The sequence below is a fragment of the Salvelinus fontinalis genome, chromosome 11 (assembly GCF_029448725.1).
Source record: "Salvelinus fontinalis isolate EN_2023a chromosome 11, ASM2944872v1, whole genome shotgun sequence".
Lineage (NCBI taxonomy): Eukaryota > Metazoa > Chordata > Actinopteri > Salmoniformes > Salmonidae > Salvelinus > Salvelinus fontinalis.
Genome location: NC_074675.1, coordinates 10334735 through 10361386, shown reverse-complemented (window position 1 = coordinate 10361386; position 26652 = coordinate 10334735). Strand labels below are relative to the sequence as shown.

Below are 26652 nucleotides of genomic sequence, written 5' to 3'. Positions count from 1 at the left end.
TATTGACTTGGCCAAAGCTTTTGATACGGTAAACCATTCCATTATTGTGGGCCAGCTAAGGTGTATTGGTGTCTCTGAGGGGTCTTTGGCATGGCTTGCTAACTACCTTTCTCAAAGAGTGCAGTGTATAAAGTCAGAAAATCTTCTGTCTCAGCCACTGCCTGTCACCAAGGGAGTACCCCAAGGCTCAATCCTAGGCCCCACGCTCTTCTCAATTTACATCAACAACATAGCTCAGGCAGTAGGAAGCTCTCTCATCCATTTATATGCTGATGATACAGTCTTATACTCAGCTGGCCCCTCCCAGGATTTTGTGTTAAATACTCTACAACAAAGGCTTCTTAGTGTCCAACAAGCTTTCCCTACCCTTATCCCTGTTCTGAACACCTCCAAAACAAAGGTCATGTGGTTTGGTAAGAAGAATGCCCCTCTCCCCACAGGTGTGATTACTACTTTTGAGAATTTAGAGCTTGAGGTAGTCACCTCATACAAGTACTTGGGAGTATGGATAGACATTACACTGTCCTTCTCTCAGCACATATCAAAGCTGCAGGCTAAAGCTAAATGTAGACTTGGTTTCCTCAATCGTAATCTCTACTCTTTTACCCCAGCTGCCAAAATAACCCTGATTTAGATGACCATCCTACCCATGCTAGATTACGGAGACATAATTTATAGATCGGTAGGTAAGGGTGCTCTCGAGTGGCTTGATGTTCTTTACCATTCGGCCATCAGATTTGCCACCAATGCTCCTTATAGGACACATCACTGCACTCTATACTCCTCTGTAATCTGGTCATCTCTGTATACCCGTCGCAAGACCCACTGGTTGATGTTTATTTATAAAACCCTCTTAGGCCTCACTACCCCCAATCTGAGATATCTACTGAAGCCCTCATCCTCCACATACAACACTCGTTCTGCCAGTCACATTCTGTTAAAGGTCCCCAAAGCACACACATCCCTGGGTCGCTCCTCTTTTCAGTTCGCTGCAGCTAGTGACTGGAACGAGCTGCAACAAACACTCAAACTGGACAGTTTTATCTCAATCTCTTCATTCAAAGACTCAATCATGGACACTCTTACTGGCTGCTTTGTGTGATGTATTGTTGTTTCTACTTTCTTGCCCTTTGTGATGTTGTCTGTGCCCAATAATGTTTGTACCATATGTTGTGCTGCTACCATGTTGTGTTGCTACCATATTGTTGTCATGTTGTGTTTCTACAATTCTGTGTTGTCATGTGTTGCTGCATTGCTATGTTGTTGTCTTAGGTCTCTCTTTGTGTAGTGTTGTCTATCTTGTCATGATGTGTGTTTTGTCCTATATTTATATCTTTTTTTAATATACCTTTTTAATCCCAGCCCGTCTCTGCAGAAGGCCTTTTGCCTTTTGCCTTTTGGTAGGCCGTCATTGTAAATAATAATTTGGTCTTAACTGACTTGCCTAGTTAAATAAATGTGAAATAAATAAAAAAATAAAAAAATGTAGAGTGTTGAATGCTATTCTTGCTTTACCAATTATTTATTTCACATCTTCCTCCATCCACAGTTATCACACTACCTAGGTAGGAGAATCTGACTACAGTACCTCCTCTAGGTGGTTGTTTCCATGGTTATTGGTGCATTGTCTTTATTGTTGATCCTCACGACTTTCATTTTCAGGGGGTTGATCTTAAGTCCAAGCATAGCTGCTATTGTTTCTACAGTATGAGAGTCGTGTTGTATCTGCTGGTGAGTGTGTGCTAATAGTGCCAAATCATCAGCAGAGATCCTCTAGCTGCTCGGTCAGGTTCCTCTGAATACAGGTTCGGTTATTGTTGTCTGTTTGTTTAGAGATCCAGTCGACACAAAAGTGGAAGAGGAAGGAACAGAGCAGGCAGCCCTGCCGAACCCCGGTAAGGACTTGGAACTTTTCTGATGGACTTCCCTCATGAAGGACTTGACACTGCGTTCCTTGATAGGTGTGCTTAATGATATCCTGAATTTGGGTGGGATTCCATAGTGTGCCATAAGTTTCCAAAGCATCTCTCGGTCTATACTGTGAAACGCCTTTTCAAAAATCAATCAAATTGACGTAGACAGGAGAGTTCCATTCTATGGATTACTCAAAGATAATTCTGAGGGTTTTTCATCCACCACTTCTTGGAGTCTCTCTAATCACCTTAGTAGTAGCTAATGAATGTAAACACACAGTACACTTCTGATCCTAAGTTGATCAAATGTTTGACCTTTCATCAAAACAAAGCGAATTCCTACTGTAACTGTGTGCTAGGCAGTATGTGTTCTACAATCCATTTTCCCTCAACAAAGTACTGAACATTTTCAGGGAAAGGAATCAGATCTGTTCTTATCTGTGTCTCTGGCTCTGCGTTTCAGTGAAGTCAAGGTAAATCCCTGACGGTCAGAGTTGTTCGGGTTCACTTCCTTCTCATCGCTGCAGGACCACATGCACAGGGGTGTGACAAAGCCCCAAGATTGAGGGGACACTTATCAGGACTTCCAAACGCAGGGGACAACTCAAGGTCACTCTAAATTGGCTCACGAGAGATCTGCCCACCACCTCAAGGCAATCCTAGTCCTGCTCCTCCCTTCAATGATGTGTAACTCCCCTGGCCACTCTGTGGCGCAGAGAAGGCCGACCGCTGCCTTGCAAATGGGGCGACGGCTAGGAGAATGGAGTGATTCTCCTCTGTGTCCTTGGAGCAGAGACTGACAAAGAGCTCAACGTCAGGGAGCGTTTAACACCACCATACTGTTATGTTATATCAAGTTTGATGGTAGGTTTGGCCTTCATATTGACAGTATGTTTCAGGACATTTCACATCATAGCCACTAGAGTAAGCTCTGACCTCAGGCTATCAAAGCCATGGTCATAGTGACTTTCTTGTCTTGCATCTTACTCACAGACACTACACAGTGGGATCAGGGAGAAAGTTTTCTTCACTGTTTCAAAGTCAAGTTTATGCAAAAGCTCTGCTGCACAAACTTCGAGCTAATTGCCTCCCAGTATCAGGAGGATCCCTCCCTCTCAGAGCAGCGAGAAAAAGCAGAGCCGTGGGCTGTGGTGGTTACTGGGGTGCCATGCCTCCTTAGTGGAGCTCTGGGACAGTCCTGTTGTGCACAGCAGAGGGGAGCAAATGCCGATTATCTCTTTCTCAGTTCCCTGTAGAGGAGTCAAACTATTCTATAGCCCTGCTCCTCTCAGAATGTTGATCCTTGTGGCATATTAGTCTACATAGTAAATATGGATAAATACACTCCCCTTCCCCCACTGTAACTACCTAATTCTTGCTCCTGCTGTTGATATCTATATTTGAACATTTGTTAAATATGAATGGGCATTGAGTCATTTCCCCTTGCCTTGAACGTACATGGATTGAATCATCCTCTTAATTCTGACCCTGCACACATACACTAATGATAAACAAAATTCCATCTTCATTGATGCTTGAAAAACTTTACTTTCATTCAAATGCATTTTTTATCAATAACATCAGTAATTCGAGGCCAAACTGTGTTGTTTTGCAATTATGTGCTTGAGTGTTGCTTCAAGGTGGATGAGTGAGGTACATCAAATTTGCCTCCGGATTCATGGAAAGAGAATATTAATGAATTGGCCAATATTAATGACAAAAATGTTTGTGGAGGAAAGTTTGTTAAGGTTATTGGAGTTAGCTGAAAGGATTCATTAATGAGCACATGGCTCACAGAAAGAAAAAGCAGCCCCCCTGCTCTTCCCCCAGGACATTGTCCAATGGTTGTTATGCTAATCACTTAATTAATACCACGCATATCATTAGTGGAAAATGAAGATTCAAATGCCAGCAGACATTAATTACCGCTGAAGAACTTGTCGAGCATTTCTGCCATGAATGCTAACAATCTGCCAAGAGTCATTTATGAACATTCGTCTCATCTCTGTCATCTAGCAGACACAATGAGGTGCAGTGTTCAGATGCTTCGTATCACTAAACCACCAGTTATTCTTCCCTGACCTTACATGCTATGTATGCCTGAGAGCAGAGATTAATACAACTGTTGTTGAATATGTTACACAGTTACACATTTATTATACTGTGGTGATGTAGATACAGTGATGACTTCATAATGATCAAGCCAAAGTAGGGACACTAAATTGAGAAGGGACTAGCCTAATTATATTTTTCACTCATTAAAATCATTTCGCAAGAATAATAAGCCTACAGTGTTCCATTGGATCGTTCATTGCAGAAGCTTGGCAATGAACACATTTTTCTGTGGGGGAGGTTGAATATATAGGTGTTTTAAATTATAAATTGATCTCAGTAATTTTAGTGACCTCTGTGTTCACATAATAACTCTTTAGCCAGGTAATTGATTTGCTAATATGTGCAGTTCACCGTTAAAACTAGCCCGAGACTCTGTACCAAACCTTCATTACATTTTTAAATATATATAAAGAAGATGATGATGGCCATTGGGTCTGTGCCAACCTATAAACACCTTCTTAATTAAATTCCCTACACACATAATGAATTGATTTCCAACGGCCACGCTGAGCACCTCTTACAGCAGTTACCTGCTGGGCAAGTTAATCGTCAGGTTAGATGCTTAGCCTGAGGTGGCTTTGTGCTGTGAATTATAATGATAGCTGGTCGTTTCAATTCCGTCAGAGTGAGCTGATAACAGTTTCCTAATCATATTAATACCCATAATGCCACAATTTGGGCACTTCTTAATTTACAGTAGGCCTACATATGACATATATTTCAATTTTATCATTCATAACATAAGTGGTAATTTAACATCCTTAAAGGCGGTAGTAAACCAGCTGATATTTGTTTAGTTTTATTACATCATGATATTTTCATGTATTGAGTGATTTACAAGGACATTAAATGATTCAGGAATCCATCTTTAGAGAAGCAACCTTGTCCTCAATAAGCTGAAAGTCATTGTCCACTTCAGGCTAAAGAACAGGCACTGATGGACTCAGTATTTTTCTTTTGTTATAGCATTACCCAAGAGCGAGGCAGATGGGGCAGTGCATGACCATCTTAGCAAAAAGAGTGACCTAACCTTTTATATCACTCCTCAGAACTCTTAATTTGGGCTTAAAAGAAACCTCATAAACCATCCTAAAAAGTGTGAGAATGTACTGTCATTTAAATTTTTATGGTAATCACCATACACAAGAGATATGGAGAAACAGGCAATAATTGGCTAAAATACACCTTTAACATAATGGTGGACACATGCCAGGGTATTTTGAAAGACATAACATTGGCAAGATCAATATACTGTACATTCTACTTGTCTCGTCTCTCTCCAGCTGGTTTTTACCCATGTTTCATGCTTACCGGTATGTAGTGTATTACACTTCAGCACGCTTCTTAGCTCACTCTCTGGACTGGAAGAGCCATCCAAATAGAACGAGTACCTGCTCCAGTCCTGGCGTAATAAGCTTGGTTTCACACCTGCCACTTCAAAACTGTACGGTGGCACAAAGCATCTACCCAGGGCTGTCCCTGCCAAAAAAGGTCAAGAACAATCCAGTGCCAACATTACTAATGAGCCATGCTTTCAAAATGCTGGGAACCTATTTGTGGAATTTTGGCACAAACCGGATTCTTGTCATAGTTCCTTCTGTTTTTCAAGTTTAAAGATGACTTCCAGAAACACAAGTGAATGTTTTTAGTGGCACTATTATCCCTCTCAACCAAATCTGGAATTATTCAAATTAAACACATTAGTTCATCAGTGAGGTCTGGGTTAATGTGTTGTCCTATAGTAGATTAGAGAAGGCAGGGGGATTTAAATGATGCTGGAACATTCTAATTAGAACTCAGTGGGAGCTGCCTGTTTAAATGGATGGAGTAATGAGATAAGTCATTCTCTCAGTGGTAACTTAATCACCATGCTCTATTTTACCCTACAAAGGCCTGGCATTCACCTGAACCAGGGCTCATTGAAATGGATTAAATCATCTGTATCACTAAAACTGTGATTGCACTTTCTTCTGTCTTCTTTATGGAGTCTAATCGACCACTGTAGCCTGAAGTTTGATACATCAAGACTGCCATCCTGAGGACAATGATGGTACTACAGATAAGATGACATGATATATCATAGGTCTTGAATGCAAGGATCAAACTTGAGCATGCAGATGTGCGGAGCATTTATATATTCGACATTGGTGAAGTGTACTACACTTCAACTGAGTTGTGTGAAATCACCCAATATGTACAGGAGTCAACTGCTTGGTCCTGTGTGCACCAAGTCAGTCACTTTCAATTCCAAAACCATGTTGCTAAAGTTAACATGAGGCAGATTTGGGAAAATACCCTAAAGTAAGGACCAATTGAATAAGAGTACAAATTACACCAGCCATTTAAACAAGTATAACAGTCATAAATCCACATACTCAAGTGCATGAATAGAAAAAAACAATAATGTCACAAAGCACAGTGTCATTCAATATGGCAATTAACATAGTTAAGTTAATAATTCTACAAGTAATTGTATTGTTTTATTTGAATGCCAGTATATTTTCTTGTGTTGTATTCCCATAGTCCTTTGGTTAATCTCCTCTAACTGCTGTTGTTTACTAGTTATTATGCAGTTAACACTAATCCCCTGCTTGCCTATGAGGGTGCAATTTTTTGTGAACGACTTAATTTCTTTGTCCTATCCAATCGACTCCTCTTGCTGTTTGATCCCGTGTAAGATGTATGCCCTCTGTAGTGCCTGTTGGTGGAGTGTTCATTAAAGACAAGTACAGTGTAACTTTCACCACACAATTTCAAATTACATTCAAAATGTCGATGTCGATGTCTGGACTCTTTGCGATAGCCTGAAAGCCACCATATGCAGCAAATGGTGGGGGAAGATTATGAGGCTAATTCCCGCGTAACTGTTCCTCATTAATCCAAAGACGATGGATAACGGATTCTCAAAATGCTAATGTGCTATAAAAATGTCCCCAATTACATTTTACAGAGGAAGTTCATAAGGTGTAGAGGTAGTGTTTGCCATCATCTGTCTGTGGAATAAGTTTTTTGTTAACAATTCTCCCCACACACTGAGAGAGACCTCAGCTGCACTGACATTCAGAGGGCAACAGTGGAGGCTCCTCAGAGGAGGAAGGGGTTGACCATCCTCCTCAGTGAATTTCGTAAAAGTGTAAATTGTAAAACATCTAAAAAAGTTATCCTTTTTAGATAAAAACTATATTAAATATAATCACATGTCACCAAATAACTGATTAAAACTATTTTGCAAAGAAGGTCTACATGAAAAAAATGGCACCGGAAGAAATGGCAGCAGTTTTACAGGTGCCCAACCAAGTGCTATTATGTGTTTTTTTCTCTCGTTATTTGTAACTTATTTTGTACATAATATTTCTGCAACTGTATTTTACGGCAAAAAAGAGCTTCTGGATATCAGGACAGCGATCACTCACCTCGGATTAGACTAAGATTTTTTCTTCAACAAGCAAGATGCACAGGACATTCTCCAAACACCCGACAGGGCCAACATCCCCGTTATTTGCAAGAGGAAGAAACGCAGGCACAGGGGACACAGAGCGGGATGCCTCGTGAGGACCCGCAGAAGGCGAGTGGGAAAGCTGCCATGACTGTCAATATTACTCGCCAACGTGCAATCATTGGACAATAAATTAGACGAGGTACGATCACGAATATCCTTCCAACGAGACATCAAAAACTGTAATATCCTATGTTTCACGGAATCGTGGCTGAATGACGACATGGATATTCACCTAGTGGGACATACGCTGCACTGGCAAGATAGAACAGCACACTCCGGTAAGACGAGGGAGGGCGGTCTGTGCATATTTGTAAACAACAGCTGGTGCACGAAATCTGAGGAAGTCTCTAGATTTTGCTCGTCTGAAGTAGAGTATATTGTGATAAATCGCAGGCCACACTACTTGCCAAGAGAGTTTTCAGCTATGCTTTTCGTGGCTGTTTATTTACCACCACAGACAGATGCTGGTACTAAGACCGCACTCAGTCAGCTGTATAAGGAAATAAGCAAACAGGAAACCACTCACCCAGAGGCGGCGCTCCTAGTGCCCGGAGACTTTAATGCAGGGAAACTTAAATCAGTTCTACCAAATTTCTATCAACATGTTAAATGTGCAACCAGAGGGGAAAAAATTCTAGATCACCTGTACTCCACACACGTGTACAAAGCACCAGTGACTCGGTCTATAAAAAAGTGGTCAGGTGAAGCAGATGCTAAACTACAGGACTGTTTTGCTATCACAGACTGGAACATGTTCCGGGATTCTTCCGATGGCATTGAGGAGTACACCACATCAGTCACTGGCCTTATCAATAAGTGCATCGAGGACGTCGTCCTCACAGTGACTGTACGTACATACCCCAACCAGAAGCCATGGATTACAGGCAACATTCGCACTGAGCTAAAGGGCAGAGCTGCCGCTCAAGGTGAGAGACTCTAACCCAGAAGCCTACAAGAAATCCTGCTATGCCCTGCGACGAACCATCAAACAGGCAAAGTGTCAATACAGGGCTAAGATTGAATCATACTACACCAGCTCCGACGCTCATCTTATGTGGCAGGGCTTGCAAACTATTACAGACTACAAAGGGAAGCACAGCCGCGAACTGCCCAGTGTCAAGAGCCTACCAGACGAGCTAAATCACTTCTATGCTCGCTTCGAGGCAAGCAACACTGAGGCATGCATGAGAGCATCAACTGTTCCAGACGACTGTGTGATCATGCTCTCCGTAGCCGACGTGAGTAAGACCTTTAAACAGGTCAACATACACAAGGCTGCGGGGCCAGATGGATTACCAGGACGTGTGCTCCGGGCATGTGCTGACCAACTGGCAGGTGTCTTCACTGACATGTTCAACATGTTCCTGATTGAGTCTGTAATACCAACATGTTTCAAGCAGACCACCATGGTCCCTGTGCCCAAGAACACAAAGGCAACCTGCCTAAATGACTACAGACCCGTAGCACTCACGTCCGTAGCCATGAAGTGCTTTGAAAGGCTGGTAATGGCTCACATCAACACCATTATCCCAGAAACCCTAGACCCACTCCAATTTGCATACCGCCCAGACAGATCCACAAATGATGCAATCTCTATTGCACTCCACACTGCCCTTTCCCACCTGGACAAAAGGAACACTTATGTGAGAATGCTATTCATTGACTACAGCTCAGCGTTCAACACCATAGTACCCTCAAAGCTCATCACTAAGCTAACTCATCACAAGCTAAGGGTCCTGGGACTAAACACCTCCCTCTGTAACTGGATCCTGGACTTCCTGACGAGCCGCCCGCAGGTGGTGAGGGTAGGTAGCAACACATCTGCCACGCTGATCCTCAACACTGGAGCCCCCAGGGGTGCGTGCTCAGTCCCCTCCTGTACTCCCTGTTCACCCACGATTGCATGGCCAGGCACAACTCCAACACCATCATTAAGTTTGCAGACAACACAACAGTGGTAGGCCTGATCACCGACAACGGCGAGACAACCTATAGGGAGGAGGTCAGAGACCAGGCTGGGTGGTGCCAGAATAACAACCTCTCCCTCAACGTAACCAAGACTAAGGAGATGATTGTGGACTACAGGAAAAGGAGGACCGAGTACGCCCCCATTATCATCGATGGGGCTGTAGTGGAGCAGGTTGAGAGCTTCAAGTTCCTTGGTGTCCACATCACCAACAAACTAGAATGGTCCAAACACACTAAGAAGGTCATGAAGAGGGCATGACAAAGCCTATTCCCCCTCAGGAAACTAAAAAGATTTGGCATGGGTCCTGAGATGCTCAAAAGGTTCTACAGCTGCAACATCGAGAGCATCCTGACTGGTTGCATCACTGCCTGGTACGGCTATTGCTCGTCCTCCGACCGCAAGGCACTACAGAGGGTAGTGCGTACGGCCCAGTACATCACTGGGGCTAAGCTGCAAGCCATCCAGGACTTCTACACCAGTCATAGACTTTGACTTCCACCCCAGTCATAGACTGTTCTCTCTACTACCGCATGGCAAGCTGTACCGGAGTGCCAAGTCTAGGACAAAAAGTATTCTCAACAGTTTTCACCCCGAAGCCATAAGACTCCTGAACAGGTAATCAAATGGCTACCCGGACTATTTGCATCGTGTGCCCCCCCCCCCCCCCCCCCCCCAATCCCTCTTTTACGCTGCTGCTACTCTCTGTTTATCATATATGCACAGTCACTTTAACTATACATTCATATACATATTGTAACGACCCGGTATTGTGTTCTGTGTTTGTGGGTGTGTTATGGTTCTCATGGCTACTAGCAGGGGTTAAATATGTCAGGACAGATGGAAAGGTTGGGGGGGTATGATGGGTAATCCCGCGGGATTTGGAAATGCATAAAGAGGGATGAGTGTCTCATATCTCTCTCTTCTGTTCGGGCCTTGATCTGTTCCTATGAGAGTGACCTTAACTCGACATGTATAATTGTGTACGTTCGGCATTTAGCGGCGTGGGCTGTGGCCTGAACAATAGCCCAGTTTAGGAATAAACCTGTGTTCTAACCTGTACACCTAGAGTCCGTCTCTTTTCTCTTTAATGACCCAGCCGGGTCATTACAATATGTACATACTACCTCAATTGGCCCAACCAACCAGTGCTCCTGTACATTGGCTAACCGGACTATCTGCATTGTGTCCCGCCACCCACCAACCGCTCTTTACGCTACTGCTACTCTCTGTTCATCATGTATTCATAGTCACTTTAACCATATCTACATGTACATACTACCTCAATCAGCCTGACTAACCGATGTCTGTATGTAGCCTCGCTACTTTTATAGCCTCACTACTGTATATAGCCTCGCTACTGTTTTCACTGTCTTTTTACTGTTGTTTTATTTCTTTACTTACCTATTGTTCACCTAATACATTTTTTGCACTATTGGCTAGAGCCTGTAAGTAAGCATTTCACTGTAAGGTCTACTACACCTGTTGTATTCGGCGCACGTGACAAATTAACTTTGACTTGACATTAGCATCAAGAGCACTCTGTAGGGTAGCACCATGGTGTAGCCGGAGGACAGCTAGCTTCCGTCTGGGTACATTGACTTCAATACACAACCTAGGAGGCTCATGGTTCTCACCCCTTTCCATAGACTTACACAGTAATTATGACAACTTCCGGAGCACGTCCTCCAGCTTATCAAAGCTTTTGCAGCATGAACTGACTTGTTGTCCACCCAATCAAAGAATCTTAGAATTAATATAGTACTGAAAGCATAAGATACAGCTAGCTAGCACTGCAGTGTATACAATGAGGTGAGTAGTTGACTGAAATAGAGAGAAAGACAGTAGTTGAACAGTTTTGAACAAATTAATTTCTTCCAAAATTAAGGAGAAGCAAGAGATTTCGTCATTTATTTTCACTTTCAGTTTCACTTACTTAGCTAGCAAATGCAGCTAGATAGTTTAGCCTACCAAAACACCCTGCTCAAACAGAGGGACACTATGTTAGCTAGCTGGCTATGACTTTCCAATACAGCACTGGCACTCTTCCAAGTCAAGGTAAGCTTTTGGTTTTCACTAATTTATTGCCACGAGGCCCGCCGGTGTAACTGCTTCCTGACTGTACACTGTAACGTTACTGCATAATTGTAGCGGGTTTACTAAGGCATTCGTTGTATTGGCTATGCTGACTATGATGTTACTTTAGCTAATATGGTGACAATGATGTAGGCTGTGTGCAGCGTTTATGGTTTGGCATGGAAAAGTTTTTTTGCCTGGTCACATACAGCTGTTTGAAGTCCACAAATGAAGGAAAGAGAAGGAATACGTGGCTGTTATGAGAGTGTACTCTGTTTACGCATGATCAGGGGTGTATTCTTTCCGCCGATTCTGTTGAAAAACATTTCTGAAACGGACGCAAACGGAATAAAACGAGGATAAACATTCCTGAATTTGTCCAATAGAAACTCAGCTAGATGCAGGCAAGAGTGTACAATGCTGTATTTAATGTCACTGTCTGTCACCTCAAATGTGTCTCTCGGCCTGTGTGCACCTACATTGTAAACTTTAATTCATAGGCTAAGTTGTAGCAACCCCATGATGGGTATAGGGAAAATTTGAGTATCATGTAGTTGCCTAAACCTATCGCTGTTACGGTGAACTGGGTGAATGGAATATGACTGAGAGTCATCCAATATGCTGTAATAGAAATAAGAGCAGGTTCATGAAAAAATAATCGTCCTCCTTCATCTTAAAAGGGACTGACCGCCACTGGTGAGAATTGTCTCTACAGTGCCTTCGGAAAGTATTCACACCCCCTTTTCCAAATTTTGTTGTGTTACAGCCCGAACAAAACATTTATGAAATGTAGATTTTGTTGTCGCTGGCCTACAAACAATACCCCATAATGTCAAAGTGGAATAATGCTTTTAGACATTTTTACAAATGAATAAAAAATGTAAAGCTGAAATGTCTTGAGTCTATAAGTATTCAACCCCTTTGTTATGTTGCCGGAGAGGAAGGAAACCGCTCAGGGATTTCACCATGAGGCCAATGGTGACTTTAAAACATTTACGGAGTTTAATGGCTGTGATAGGAGAAAACTGAGGATGGATCAACAACATTGTAGTTACTCCACAATATCAACCTAAATGACAGAGGGAAAAGAAGGAAGCCTGTACAGAATAAAAATATTCCCAAACATGCATCCTGTTTGCAATAAGGCACTAAAGTAAAACTGCCAATAATATTGGCAAAGAAATTAACTTTTTGTCCTGAATACAAAGCGTTATGTTTCGGGCAAATCCAACACAACACATCACTGATTACCACTCTTCATATTTTCAAGCATGGTGGTGGCTGCATCATGTTATTGGCGTACTTGCCATCTGCAAGGACAAGGGAGTAATTTTTTTAAAGAAAACTGAATAAAGCTAAAAGACTAAAAGAGATCCAAATCAAATCAAATCAAGCTAAGCACAGGCAAAACCCAAGAGGAACACTTGGTTCCGTCAGCTTTCCAATAGACAATGGAGAAGCTTACCAAGATGACGTTGAATGTTCTTAAGTGCCCTAGTATAGTGTTGACTTAAATCGGCTTGAAAATCTATGGCAAGACTTAAAAATGACTGTCTAGCAATGATGAACAACCAACTTGACAGAGCTTGAATAATTTTTAAAAGAGGGATGTGCAAATATTGTGTTATCCAAGTATGCAAAACTCTTGTTTGAGATTTAGGGACAATTTAGGCTTAATCCAAAAATGTGATCGGAGGCGCAGTATGGCTTGTGTGACGCAATTGCGGAGCCTGGCGGAGTCAAAATCGATACTGAGGGCTCCGTATAGCTCCGCATTGACATGATTGGTTGACAGTAGGTGAGGGCAGGATGTCCTGCATAAACACAAACTCACTTCCTTGACAGCTCGGAGCTGCTCGGCGAAGCGCAAGTATGAATGCCCTGATTCTGCAGAGGCCATATCACCATAAATTCTGCACAGCCAATGCAGATTGAACATGCAGCGTCTTTCACCCAGAAAGACTCACAGCTTTCATCCTTGGCAAAGGTCATTCTAACATGTATTGACTCAAAGGGTTAATAAATACATATGTAATGTTTTATTTTTCATATTTTTACACATTTTAATCCTACTTTGTAACACAACAGAATTTGAAAAAAGTCCAAGGGTGTATATACTTTCAGAAAGCACTGTATATGAAGGTCATGAGAAGTAACATCACTTGTCCAACTTGTTCAAGAAATGATTTGCTCATCTGATGGATAAAGGAATGATGCAAACATGGACTAATGCATGCTTCTTGATAACATAAAACATGCTTATTTAGATTTCATACCGTCTTCAGGGAATGCTGTCCGTTTAATGTAACTTGGGTATTAACTGATCACTTTGTAGAATTCGTTTTTGAAACGTCTTTGTCAATTCATAAATGCTAATGCGATAATAATCAAGCCTCAATATCATATTATTCATAATAATCAAATATTTATTTCAACAAGTTGACTTATTCATCAGTACAGTACAATAAAATCTATTTACAGTGAACTCCCAGTTCAGTCACATGGCAGAGTAGAGGGGTGGACAGTCCCCCTTGGAAATCTGTCCCCAACTTTCAGTCTTGAAATAAGTTTTACAGGCATTATATACCCTTCACAAACACCAAACTTTGGAACCTCTCTAAAAGAATGACAAAAAAATATTTGGGCCACATTTATTAATGTCCAAAAGGAAACCACTCCATCACATTCTTTAGTTATAGCATTAGAGTCCACAAAAGTGTGCCATAAAAACATATAATTTATTATATCCTTTGATTTAAATGACAGAGAGAAAGAACTCTGAATATTTCCCTTCAGGAGGTAATTTCATACCATTTTTGACACAGTCATTCTGCTGAGGACAGTGGTAGGTTGCCCAGGTTTCTGAAAGGATCCTCACAATAGCACCCATGGAAATTAAATTACAATTCATTTGTGCATGTAATAACACATTAAAGGTTTGCGTAATACCGATCTCGGTTCTCAAAATCTCTGTAGGCAAAATTGGCATCCTTCTTGTCATGTGGGATGCGGCCAAAGGGGGCGTGGTCATTGAAGCAGGTATCGAATACCTCGTCCACCACTTTCTCTGCCTCCTCTCGGCTCACCTTCCTAACAGCAAGGATGGAGCGCAAGGCACGTCCCCGAACACATTCCTGATAGGTAGTAGTGGATGGGTTAGGTAGGGAGTTTTTCATGTGAATATTGGCCATCATAAACACTTCTTGTTAATCGCTAAGCACTGAAAAAGGCAGTGCTATACTTGCCATTACATTCAACTACAGTTTCAACTAAACCAGTTGTCAATTCAGACATACCAATTCACACGATGGGAAAAATCATGTTATGCTATACCATGAAGGATACTCGTTGACTGAAATACATACAAGTAAGAATGTAATTTGGTTTGCAGTGAATTCACATTATCTCCAGATATTACCTGATGGTGCTTCTTGAGGCCAAAGTTGAACCTGGATACTTCATTGTGGAAGGAGCAATCCCCACTGAGATTGGCTGCTCGAATCTGAAAAATAAGAGCCAAAACAATTAACATAACTTCCTTTAAAACTGAGCACAAACACAATGCCCATAACATGCACGTTTATCTCTTGCTCACCTCTGAGCAGGCCAAGTGCTTGAAGTTGTTAAACCAATCCACATGCGCCCGGCAGTGGTCAAACGCATGGATGAGCTCATGTGTAACCACTCGGTTCATGTGGGACTGCTGGTGAATATTATTCTGACACAAAACAATCTAGAATTGGGAGTGGGTGGAAAAAAATTGGTATCTTACAGATGAGATACAAAGTACACAGTGTAGCATGTGAACCTGTACACAAAGGTAACGGTTCTAGCTTTCTTACTTGTGATGATGTTGCATCAAAACCACCACTGACAGTCCCATCACAGTCTTCACAGGAGAAATGTCTATCTTTGTACACTGCACTGAAGAGACAGGATAATACTTTACAAAGGGGTGGCATAATGATGTTAAATGTACATTAGCATGAGAAAAAACAAAAAACATTATAACGGCATGAAATAGCTATTACATCATGTCAAACTCATTCCACGGAGGGCCGAGTGTCTGCGGGTTTCCGCTCAACCCCTGTACTTGACTGATGAATTAACGTCAGTAATTAGTAAGGAACTCCCCTCACCTGATTGTCTAGATTTTAATCGAAAGGAAGAAAAAAAACACAGACACTCGGCCCACCATAAAATGAGTTTGACACCCCTGTATTACATAGTGAGTACACTAAATATTACGAACACCTGCTATTTCCATTACAAACTGACCAAGTGAAAGCTATGATCCTTTTTTGATGTCACTTGTTAAATCCACATCAGTGTAGATCAGTGGTATTCAAAGCTATGGGATGAAAGTGCAGGGGCATGTATCATCTCACCCTGCAAGGTGTCTGTTAGGAGAGGCATGGGAATGGGGAGGAAACTGGAGTGAGAAGAGGTAGGCCAAGCTATGTGACCCAAGTGCAGGAATGGGGGGGTGGAGTCGGGAATGGGAGGTCTGGAAGTGGGGGTCCCTGTCTGCTGGCCGTGTGTTCCTCGGTGGCTGTTGCCAGAGCCTGATGTTGACATGCCCATTCTTGATGTAATAAGGGATAAGGACTGTAGAGAGCCTTCTCTGGTGGTTAAGGCCCATCTGCCGTTGGCCTGAGGTCCCTACTTGCACATGTTCACAGATGGATCCAGGCAGTGGGAGAGCAGTGTTTGGGATACATGTTCCCCGGTTTCGGATACATCAGGGGAGGCGGCTGTCTGATGGAGTTTGTCTTCTCTGCTGAAATGCTAGCACTAGTGTAGGCATTGGGATGGGTGGAAGAAGTGGGGCCTAAACTGTAATTTTGTGTTCAGATTCTGCAGCTAGCCTGGTTGCACTGAGAGAAGGGAAGTCAAACGCACGCCCAGACCTGATAATAGAGCAGATTTTTTCTTCTTCTGTGGGTCCCAACTCATGTTGGGGTAGGGGGAAATGAAGCAACCGATATGGGGGCAAAGGCCGCTTTGAGGAGGGAGGAGGTAGATGTGGTGGTCCCATTAGTGGGGATGGAGTGTAGGAGCATCATAGCAGAGGGGTTGACCCAGGAGTGGCAACGTGAGTGGGAGAGGAGCGGTGTAGGCAGTTTTTCTCTATCCAGAATTCTGTGAGGAAAGGCAGTAGGTATCTGGGGAGGAAAACGAGGCATAGGGTTCTGAGGCTGAGGTTGGGGCATTGTGGATTGGGAAGTGGGTTATTGTTAGTGGAGAAACACCCAGATGGCAAGTGTGAGGAATGTGGGGAGGTAGAGACTGTATTACTGTGAAGCATGTTCTGTTATAGCAGACAGTATGTTGAGGATAGGGTGATATTTTTCTGTGAGCTGACTGAGTTGGGTGTAACCACATTTTAGCTTGTAACTATTTTGGGCTCAAATGACAGGCAGAGCAAAATAGCTGTTGTGGTTTCTTTATTCCACCGGCTTACACCTAGGCTATTTAGATAATTGTGTATTTCACACTCCAGCCTGAGAAAGGCAGCAATATGCATTACAGTGTCTAGTCTGCCAAAACTGATAGGAGGAAGAAGAATTATGACAGCTGACAGCTGTGTTGAGTTGTGATTGATGATGATTGTGGCTGGCTGACACTTACCATCCTGAGCTTTTCATGGCTCCAAGGAGAAGCTTTGCATATGGACCTGAAAGGGAGATAGAATGAGATTAGGCCTAATCGGTCCTGCATCATGACAGCAATCAGGTCATTCAACAGTTAACGTTAGCGTATAGCTAACTAGCTTACTCATGACAGTCTCTTTACTGTTCAACGATAGCTAGCTAAGCTTGCTAGAAACATGGCTATGACGTATATGACAAATGTAAACACGGCATCAATGGTTACACGGCCATCTAGATAACTATTGCCATGCGATATATTTTGGAGGATGACAGACGTATCAGCTTACTAGCCTGTTAGCTTACTTGTTTCCATTGCGAATTGTAGCATGACCTGACATTTGTGATTGAAAGTGAACAAGCTTTCTGCTATCGATCCCTTTTGAAACTTTCCGGAATTCCTCTCCGGGAATAGGTTATATCCATAGTCCTCTTCTTGCTGTTTATTTTGATCCATTGCATGGAAAGTGTTTCTACAATAGCCACTTTTGCTTCTAGTAACAAGCACAGCCTAGCTACGAGAGGTCATTCTTTGTTTTTCAAATCACGTGGTAAACCAGGCCGAGGTCAAATTAGTTTCATACTGGATATTCAGTGGATATTCGCATTTCAATCTTCAATAGCTCTTACACAGTGTGCCATCACTATGATAATGATATACTGTATTTTATGATAATGATATCCTGTCTAGGATCAGCGTGGCGCTAGCGGCACACCCCCCCCCCCCCACTGAAAAACCAGTGCCGCGAAATTCAAAAAAAATATTTTTTTAAAATATTTAACTTTCACACATTAAAGTCCAATACAGCTAATGAAAGACACAGATCTTGTGAATCCAGTCAACATTTCCGATTTTTAAAATGTTTTACAGGGAAGACACAATATGTAAAGATGTACATCTATTACCTAAAAACACATTAGCATAATCCACCATCTTTTATTTGTCCACCAACACCAGTAGCCATCACCAATTCGGCTAAACTAAGATATTTATAGCCCCTAACCAACAAAAAAACTCATTAGATGACAGTCTGATAACATATTTATGGTATGGGATAGGTTTTGTTAGAAAAAAGTGCATATTTCAGGTAGATGGCATAGTTTACAATTGCACCCACCGTCACAAATGGACTAGAATAATTACAATGAGCAACGTGTTTACCTAACTACTAATCATCAAACATTTCGTAAAAATACACAGCATACACGAATCGAAAGACACAGATCCTGTGAATACAGACAATATTTCAGATTTTCTAAGTGTCTTACAGCGAAAACACAATAAATCGTTATATTAGCTTAGCACATAGCAATTAGCAGCCCAGCATTGATTCTAGCCAAAGTGAGCGATAAAAGTCAACATCGCCAAAAGATATTAATTTTTTCACTAACCTTCTCAGAATTCTTCCGATGACACTCCTGTAACATCACATTACAACATGCATATACAGTTTGATCGAAAATGTTTATATTTAGCCACCAAAATCATGGTTAGACAATGTGAAATGTAGACAAGCTGGTAAAGAAAAAGTCCTTGCGCCACTTAGACAGTGATCTACTCTTATACATAAATACTCATAAACGTGACTAAAAAATATAGGGTGGACAGGGATTGATAGACAATTTAATTCTTAATACAATTGCGTTATTACATTTTTTAATTTATCCTTACTTTTCAATACAGTTTGCGCCAAGCGAAGCTACGTCAAAAAACATGGCGTCCTAAGCCACTAAAATGTTTCGACAGAAACACGATTTATCATAATAAAAATGTCCTACCTTGAGCTGTTCTTCCATCAGTATCTTGGGCAAAGGATCCTTTCTTGGGAGAAATCGTCTTTTGGTGGAAAGCTGTCCTCTTGCCATGTGGAAATGTCAACTGCGTTCGGGATGAACTGAAAAGCGTGCCCAACTTTTCACATCGTTGCAAAAATAAATGTCCCAAAATCGCACTAAACGGATATAAATTGCTATAAAACGCTTTAAATTAACTACCTTATGATGTTTTTAACTCCTATAACGAGTGAAAAGATGACCGGAGAAATATAACAGGCTAAACTAACGCTTGGAACAGGTGCGCGCCGGTGTCCTCTAGGCTCATGACGCAGCTCCAAAAGAATGACTAGCTTCAGGGTTTTTTCATTTGTAGGGCCTGTGAACGCGCAATCGACCCCATTGGAATCGTCATCACGTAAAGGCATCCAGGGGAAGACGTAAGAAGTGTCCGTATAGTCATAGCAATGACAGTGCCCTTTTAACTGACTTCAGAAGAGTGGCCAACATTTCTCAAATCTGACTCCATGTCAGGGAAATTGCTGTAGAATGGGCTCTGTTCCACTTAGAGACAAAATTTCAACTCCTATAGAAACTATAGACTGTTTTCTATCCAATAATAATAATAATATGCATATTGTACGATCAAGGATTTTGTGGGAAGCCGTTTAAAAAATTAGCCAAATTAGCATAAATAGTCTAAACAGCGCCCCCATCCCCAACAGGATATACTGTATTTTAAAAAATCATATATATATATATATATATATATATATATATATATATGGAGAAAAACACACACCTTTTTTTCAGCCACCCATGCTGATTCAGAATATACAATTTTCATAGTCACGGAATGCTTGGATCAATAGCTATTGACAAGAGAAAACAGAATATCCAGTATAAAACTAATTTTACCCTGTAAGCCAAAGGTGAACGATTCAATGAATGTCTGCAACATTGCTGCTAGCTAGTTAACAGAAAATAAATTAGCATTTTCTAATATAATTACAAACAAGGTTTATTGAAACACATTACAACATGCATTGGCAAGTGACATTGACTGTGTGCATGTTCGGTATGGAAGGAAACGCAAAGGTTGTTGGGAGATGTTGTCAAAGGGAGAGTCGGATGAAGCGAGACTGTCGATGGTGTTTGGAAGAGCGCGCTTATTTCAAATGGAAAAACGTCGCGGTAGCTTTTGATAAAGAAGAACATCAAGATGAAGCAGCTGCTTTATAAGATGAGCGCTACTTCCCGAGGAGTTCGTGCTGATTGTATGGAGTGACCGTCGGTGAAATGACTTGCTTTGCGAAGGCCAAAACAATATTGTAATTAACAGGTCTCGAACCCTAGAATTTTTTCAGTAAGATTAGATTTTTTGCATATATAGCAATGGTTATCAACTGTACTGCAGGGATGGAATGTAAATCACAGAAAATTGAGGTTGTGGTGGCAGCTGCAGAGAGGTATTCGGGTGTGCGAGACATCAGAATAGTTACAGGGTGTGTTAAGTGGTGGTGTCGAATCCTTTCAGGTTGTTGGCCTGAGGAAGGACTACATATATTTAATTAGTGTGTTTTTTTTGTTTTTTTTAGTGTAGTGTTTTTTATTTTTTTATTAATTTAAAGCAAAGTATAAGGGACTACTCCATTCTAGTAGGTGGCAGTAATGCAACATTTATTGGATGCCAACCGCCGTTAAACCTCGACGAAGAAGTAGAAGACACGCTGTCATGGCGCCGAACACAAACAGAAAACGACAGAATGGTGATAGTTTGTAGCTAATATTAAATGCTAGTAAGCCACGTTTAAACTTAAACGGATAAATTACGAACAATTTGGGACGCAGGGGACAGGTACTCAAATATTATAATGTAATCAGCTCTTATGGCTCTTATTGGCAGGTCGAAACTCGTTAAACGCGTTTCGTTAGTTTAGGCAGCTAACGTTAGCTAGTTACCATCTATAAATGGCTGCTTTTGCGAAATAGTCGTGACTAGCTAACTAGCACATTTCTCAACTGTAGCTAGCTACTTGGTGTTATAGTAGTTAGTCGACAGTGTAGTTAGTCAACAGTAGCGTAACGTTACTAGCGCCACCGTTTTTGAGTAACGTCAAAGAACTGACTGTTGGCTAACTATGTTAGTGTTTCTGTTGAATATCTGTCCCCGATGACTAGATAGTTAGGATCACTTTCATTTAAGATGTTAAATAGCTATCTCCTGTTTTGTCAACCTAGTATATTCAATGTATTTGACAGGTAGGCATGTCTGAAAACAAAGCCATTGAACTCCAACTGCAAATGCGACAAAATGCAGAGGACCTGCATAACTTCATGAAAGATCTTGACAGCTGGGAAACTGACATAAAGAAGAAGGATGAGCAACTAAGAAGTGGGAGCATTGGCGAGTCTCAAGTATGTAACACTTCAAAATGTGTATGTTTTATGTTTAGCTATAGAGTTGAGATTGTGCTATGTTAGAAAGATCCTGACCCATGTATTGCTGCCTTAGAAAAGCCTCCCACCAGTGCGAAACAAGGACTACAAAAAGAAGAGGGAGAAAAAGAAGGCATCAGACAACAATGCAAAGACTGAACCAAAACAAGCACCCAGGATAAAGTCTTATGACTATCAGTCATGGGACAAATTTGATGTGGTAATGGATTAGGTGGATCTTGCCTGTTTCTCGTTTGATTTCAATAGTGAGTTTAAACTAAGTCTCTGGTTTTAAGCTGAATGGCAGCAGTGCACTCTGTTAAACAGAATGTACTGCTTGCTGTTACACGAAACATTTTTGGGATGTTTTTGTCTTCTGGTAGGACAAGGTTTTGGAGTCCATGGATAAAGAGGACAGTGCTGCTGAGTCCAATGACTCTGAGTCTGAGGATTCTGGGGTTCCTGCTACTGACCAAGACAAAGCTCTTGCTGAGAAGGAGAAGGTATGGCTTCACACTTATTTTATTGAAGTCAGACTCAGCAACACCAAACCTGACAGACATGCAGAAATATGAATTCTCACGTAAATGTTGTCATTTTAAAATTTTACTTATTATTATTATTATTATTATGATGGTGACACAATGACCACCATTGAAGGGCATTTGTCTGCAGTATGCTGTGATTTCGATCGTAGACAATTACCCATACAATAGACCACCATCGGGGCCTCGTTAGCAACTATCACCAGTCATTGGTGGTGGTAGTAGTCAACAATACTCTGTCAGTAGTCACCTGTAGTCAGTAGATGTTACTACTTTATTGTATGTATAGATTGCAAAATCTTAAATTTGCTGTACTAAATTTGACATTTTTTTTTCAGGGTAATCAGCTGTTTAAAGAAGGGAAGTATGATGATGCCATTGAGTGTTACACCAGAGGCATGGGTGCAGACCCTTATAACCCCATTCTGCCTACAAACCGAGCTGCCTGCTTCTTCAGACTCAAAAAGTAAGCAACATGTAAGGAAATAAGCAACATATGTAACATTTTAAATGACAACATTAACGTGAGAACCTATGTCTGTCAGGTTTGCTGTTGCCGAGTCTGACTGCAACTTGTCCATCGCTTTGGACAGTAACTACTTCAAAGCATTTGCACGAAGAGGCGCGGCTCGATTCGCCCAGCAAAATTATGAATCTGCCCTAGAAGGTGAGGAGTAATAGTAACACAACAAAACATGTTTTCAAATGGGTAGAATGCCGGCAGAGGATGTATAGTTTTTATATGCTGTATTATCTTAGAATAATTGGTCACATAAAACAATTTCTGCTTCCTTCCTCTACATAACTAGATTATGTAATGGTACTCAAGCTGGATCCTGGGAACCTGGAAGCACAGAATGAAGTGATGAAATGCAAAGAGGTGAGACATTATCTGGTGTTGGATCTATTACTGTACCTCTGTATCCCCCTCCCTGATCCACTCTAACCTCTCCTCTATCGGTAGGTCATTGCTAAACTGGGTGGAAAGGCAGAAAGCCCAGAGGCTGCAGTGGTGACGCCACCTGTGGTGGACGTCAAGCAACAGCAGCTCATGGAGGAACAGCAGAGGAGACAGGAGGCGGTGGTGCAGAAAGACAGGGTAGAGCCACCAGCTACACTTATCTTTCGATGTTAGAGTAGGCCCCCCTACATATTGGGTACCAGTTTCCCAGTGACTCTGAGACACTGCAGCGCTGAAGACATACCACAGGTGTACTACAGCATGCTATTTGCCTGTGTTTAAGTGCATTGCTTTCTAAATAGTTACCACGGCACTACACCTTGACTCTCTTTCAGGGGAACGCATACTTCAAAGAGGGGAAGTATGAGGCTGCAGTAGAGTACTACACCAAGGGCATGGAAGCGGACAGCACCAATGTCCTCCTTCCTGCCAACCGGGCCATGGCTTACTTAAAGCTGCAGAGGTAAGCAGCAGGGAAGGCAGGATAAGCGAGTATTGGATAAATATAAATTCTGTCAAAGCTGTGGAATGATTAAGCTTGATTCTCTCCCTAGATATAAAGAGGCTGAGGAGGACTGCAGTAAAGCCATAGCCCTGGATGGCACCTACTCAAAGGCCTTTGCCCGCAGAGGTACAGCTAGGGCTGCTCTGGGACTGCTAAAACAAGCTAAAGAAGGTACAGTAGACAGGCATCAAAGAGGCTATATCTTATTAGTAGGTCACATGTCATTAGCAACCATTTTGTATAGGCTAGGCATGTTTCTATGTAACTACCTTGAGCAGGTTGAAGTCTTTATGTGAATGATAGCAGTAGTCATGGAACTGTTTATTATGTCATGTTTTTTTTTAGATTTTGAGGAGGTCCTGAAGCTAGAACCAGGAAACAAGCAGGCATTTCATGAGATGAAGAAGATTGCAATTGTACGTATGTGGTTCCATGCTCACTAAGGTTTTTGTGTTAATGTTCTTACACCTGTTGTCTTTGTTGACAAGTCCTTGACATAGCATCTCTCTGCTCTTGTGTAGGACATGGGCACCAGTGGTCTGCTGGCAACAGAGGAGCATGCACAGCGGAGAACAGTACTGCCAGTTAACAAACCACCTCACCTGCAGTCAACCGTGAGTCTCAGATAAACAGGAAAAATATTCTCGGTAGGCTGTTTCTGAACTTTGCTTGAAAGATTCACACAACAATGTTCCTATTGGATTTCTTTGTATCCCAGAAACCATTGAGGAGAGTGGACATTGAGGAGGTTGGTGGAAAGATCCTTTTCCAGAAGGAGCCCTTGGCTGTGTTCACTTCAACCACAGCCCCCTGTGTTAGGCCCCAGAAGACCACCTCCATCGCAGACACTGTGAGAGAGGGTCAGGGTGAGGCCTCACCTCCCTCTACCTCCCCCAGCGCTAAGATCCTGAAGATTGAAGAAATATCAAACATCCCCTCACATTCCCCTGTCAAGTAAGAGATATTGTTTAATTGCTTAATCTCAAGCTGAACGGCTTGAGGATTTTGTTGATTCATGTTTTGAATAGAACTTTTGTCAACAGTTAGGCTGTTTTCTTATTTCAGAGGGCCCGAGGGGGGTGCTGTGAGAGCACAGACACAGAAGCACAGGGAGGCAACTGTCAGTGAACCAACAGAACCGCCTGCTACACCCTCAACTGAGGTCGTACCTCCTGCCCCCACCAACAGCTTCCAGCTAGAGGCAGACCTAAGGAAGATTGGAAATGGCCCTGAAGTTATCTACAAGTATTTGAAGGTGGGTATGGAATTAAAATATGATGAAAAACGTAATATTACACATCCAAAAGAATAAAGACATTTCAAATGTCATATGTGAAAATAAAGTACAAAGGGGAAAATAATCAATATGGGTTGTGTTACTGTCCTTTGTTTTATGTAACCTTTTATTTATAGCCTATACAAAATGGTTGCTAATGACATGTGACCTACTAATAAGATATAGCCTATATTGGATGCCTGTCTTATTGTGATCATCTATTCTTCAACATAGACCTTATCTCTTGTTTGGGGTTCTATTTGTACACAAACAAATCACTATACAACGAGATTTGTCTTTTCTGCTGAGAAAAACATGTAGATGCCACCAAGGACTGATGTTTATTTGTTGTGTGTCTGTGTTCTGTTTTAGCAAATCCAGCCTCAGGCTTACGCAAAGATCTTCCAGAGCTCTCTTGAGCCAGACATGCTCAATCAGATTCTGAGGACGTTACAAAGCTTTTACATCAAGTAAGTACTGTCAAAATACCATGCTATTACGACTGTTATGGCTCATACAAGAAATGTGACTTTATCACATTGTCCTTATCAAATGAAGGAATGAAGAGCCACCTATCATACTGGAGATCCTCAGGAATCTGGCCGGTGTGAGGCGGTTCGACATGGCTGTCATGTTCATGTCCAACCCTGAGAAGAAAGGTACCGATTTGGTTGTTGATCTGGCACAATTTGTGATACATTATTTAACCCCAATGCAAAATGATTAGCAGATATTGATAACTGCGAACTTTAAAAACATTTTTTTATAGTTCTACAAGAATTGTTTGACTTTCTTCGTCAAGCTGGACTTGAGGACGCTTCTGTAGGAGCCCTGCAAAAGAAGTATGGAGTGTGACGTGAGTGCAGAACCCTAAAAATGGACATCACCACGGAGAGAAAAATAGCTTTTTACTTAAGCAAGCAGTCGATTGAAGTAGTTTTTCAATGCTCTAGTGCATGTTGCTAATCCAAACATTGCTGTATGTGTGCAACACTGCATCACTTAACTTTGGCTGCCATATTGGAAGGTCTATAACATTTGATGTAATGCTATACTGTTTTTTTTCTATAGCTCAAAACATAAGTTTCATTCTCGTATGAGAACAGTAGTTACTATGCATGGCCAAAACAAGAATGTTCTATCTGACTGCGGCCCAACAGAACCATAGGGTTAATAGTTCAAATATGCATCTGGCGCTCTCAGAAAGCCAATACATTTTTTTGTTATTTTCAATTCTTCTGTCCAGGACTGTACATCTCATGTTCAAGATGTTAATTGCAGTGAATGAGTGTGAATACCTAATAAATTGACAATCTTTATTGGTGATCACTGAAAGTGCAGATACGGAGACGATACTTTTCAGCAAATAGAATTTTCACACGTTAACTGTAAAATATAGGTTTTGGTGTCCTACACATGGACTAAGGTTGGCACGAAAGTATAGACAATATGTGGAAAATAAACCAATTACAGGAAGTCTGTCCTACGAACTTCATTAACAAAGCACACATTTTCCAGACAGCAGTACAAGATAATAAAGACACTGTTAGATTGCATTCTTGTCCCACCGCCATTGAATGGAATTCTTCTCTTGACTTTTCTCAACATCCACACCAGTGAGAATCTTTGGGAATAAGGGGAGAAATGTTAATAGCTGGCTGAACTTTGTGGCATGTCAACTACACATGATGTAGGGCTGGCACAATAATTGTTTTAGCGTGTAACTGACAATATTGGAGAATAACCTGTGAACTAAAAAAAATTGTATCATAATTGTCTTAATACCTATATTTTAGCATGGGGGGAATTCAACATTTTTCTCAAGTAATAGTTTACCCAATGGCAGTTTTTCATTTTTACATGAAGTGGGTGAATTTGGTAATCATTTTACAGGCGGAACGGCACGGTCGGGAGAAGCTTCATATCCAAAAGT

The 26652-nt window shown here is 41.6% G+C and overlaps 2 protein-coding genes across 10 annotated transcripts; one reads left to right on the top strand and one right to left on the bottom strand.

Moving 5' to 3' along the window:
* Positions 1–11477: 11477 nt before the first annotated feature.
* On the top strand, positions 11478–26038 carry LOC129864987 (RNA polymerase II-associated protein 3-like). 8 transcript variants are annotated; one of them, XM_055937362.1, is made up of 17 exons: positions 11478–11551; positions 21256–21411; positions 21509–21652; positions 21816–21935; positions 22316–22443; positions 22523–22644; positions 22787–22857; positions 22942–23076; positions 23274–23401; positions 23493–23614; positions 23789–23859; positions 23965–24057; positions 24162–24397; positions 24509–24698; positions 25092–25189; positions 25278–25378; positions 25489–26038. In XM_055937362.1, the coding sequence occupies exons 2-17, from the start codon at positions 21262–21264 to the stop codon at positions 25572–25574; spliced, it is 1995 nt and encodes a 664-aa protein (XP_055793337.1). In that variant the 5' UTR covers positions 11478–11551; positions 21256–21261; the 3' UTR covers positions 25575–26038. The 8 variants fall into 8 exon arrangements, with proteins under 8 accessions (XP_055793337.1, XP_055793336.1, XP_055793335.1 ...); XM_055937361.1 differs by lacking the exon at positions 11478–11551 and adding an exon at positions 20098–20324; XM_055937360.1 differs by lacking the exon at positions 11478–11551 and adding an exon at positions 20098–20335.
* LOC129864988 (mitochondrial inner membrane protease ATP23 homolog) lies at positions 13975–17784 on the bottom strand. 2 transcript variants are annotated; one of them, XM_055937364.1, is made up of 6 exons: positions 17515–17784; positions 17201–17246; positions 15412–15493; positions 15165–15302; positions 14988–15071; positions 13975–14703 (listed from the first exon to the last, which is right to left on the bottom strand). In XM_055937364.1, the coding sequence occupies exons 1-6, from the start codon at positions 17675–17677 to the stop codon at positions 14500–14502; spliced, it is 717 nt and encodes a 238-aa protein (XP_055793339.1). In that variant the 5' UTR covers positions 17678–17784; the 3' UTR covers positions 13975–14499. The 2 variants fall into 2 exon arrangements, with proteins under 2 accessions (XP_055793339.1, XP_055793340.1); XM_055937365.1 differs by having other exon boundaries at positions 17527–17783.
* Positions 26039–26652: the final 614 nt, after the last annotated feature.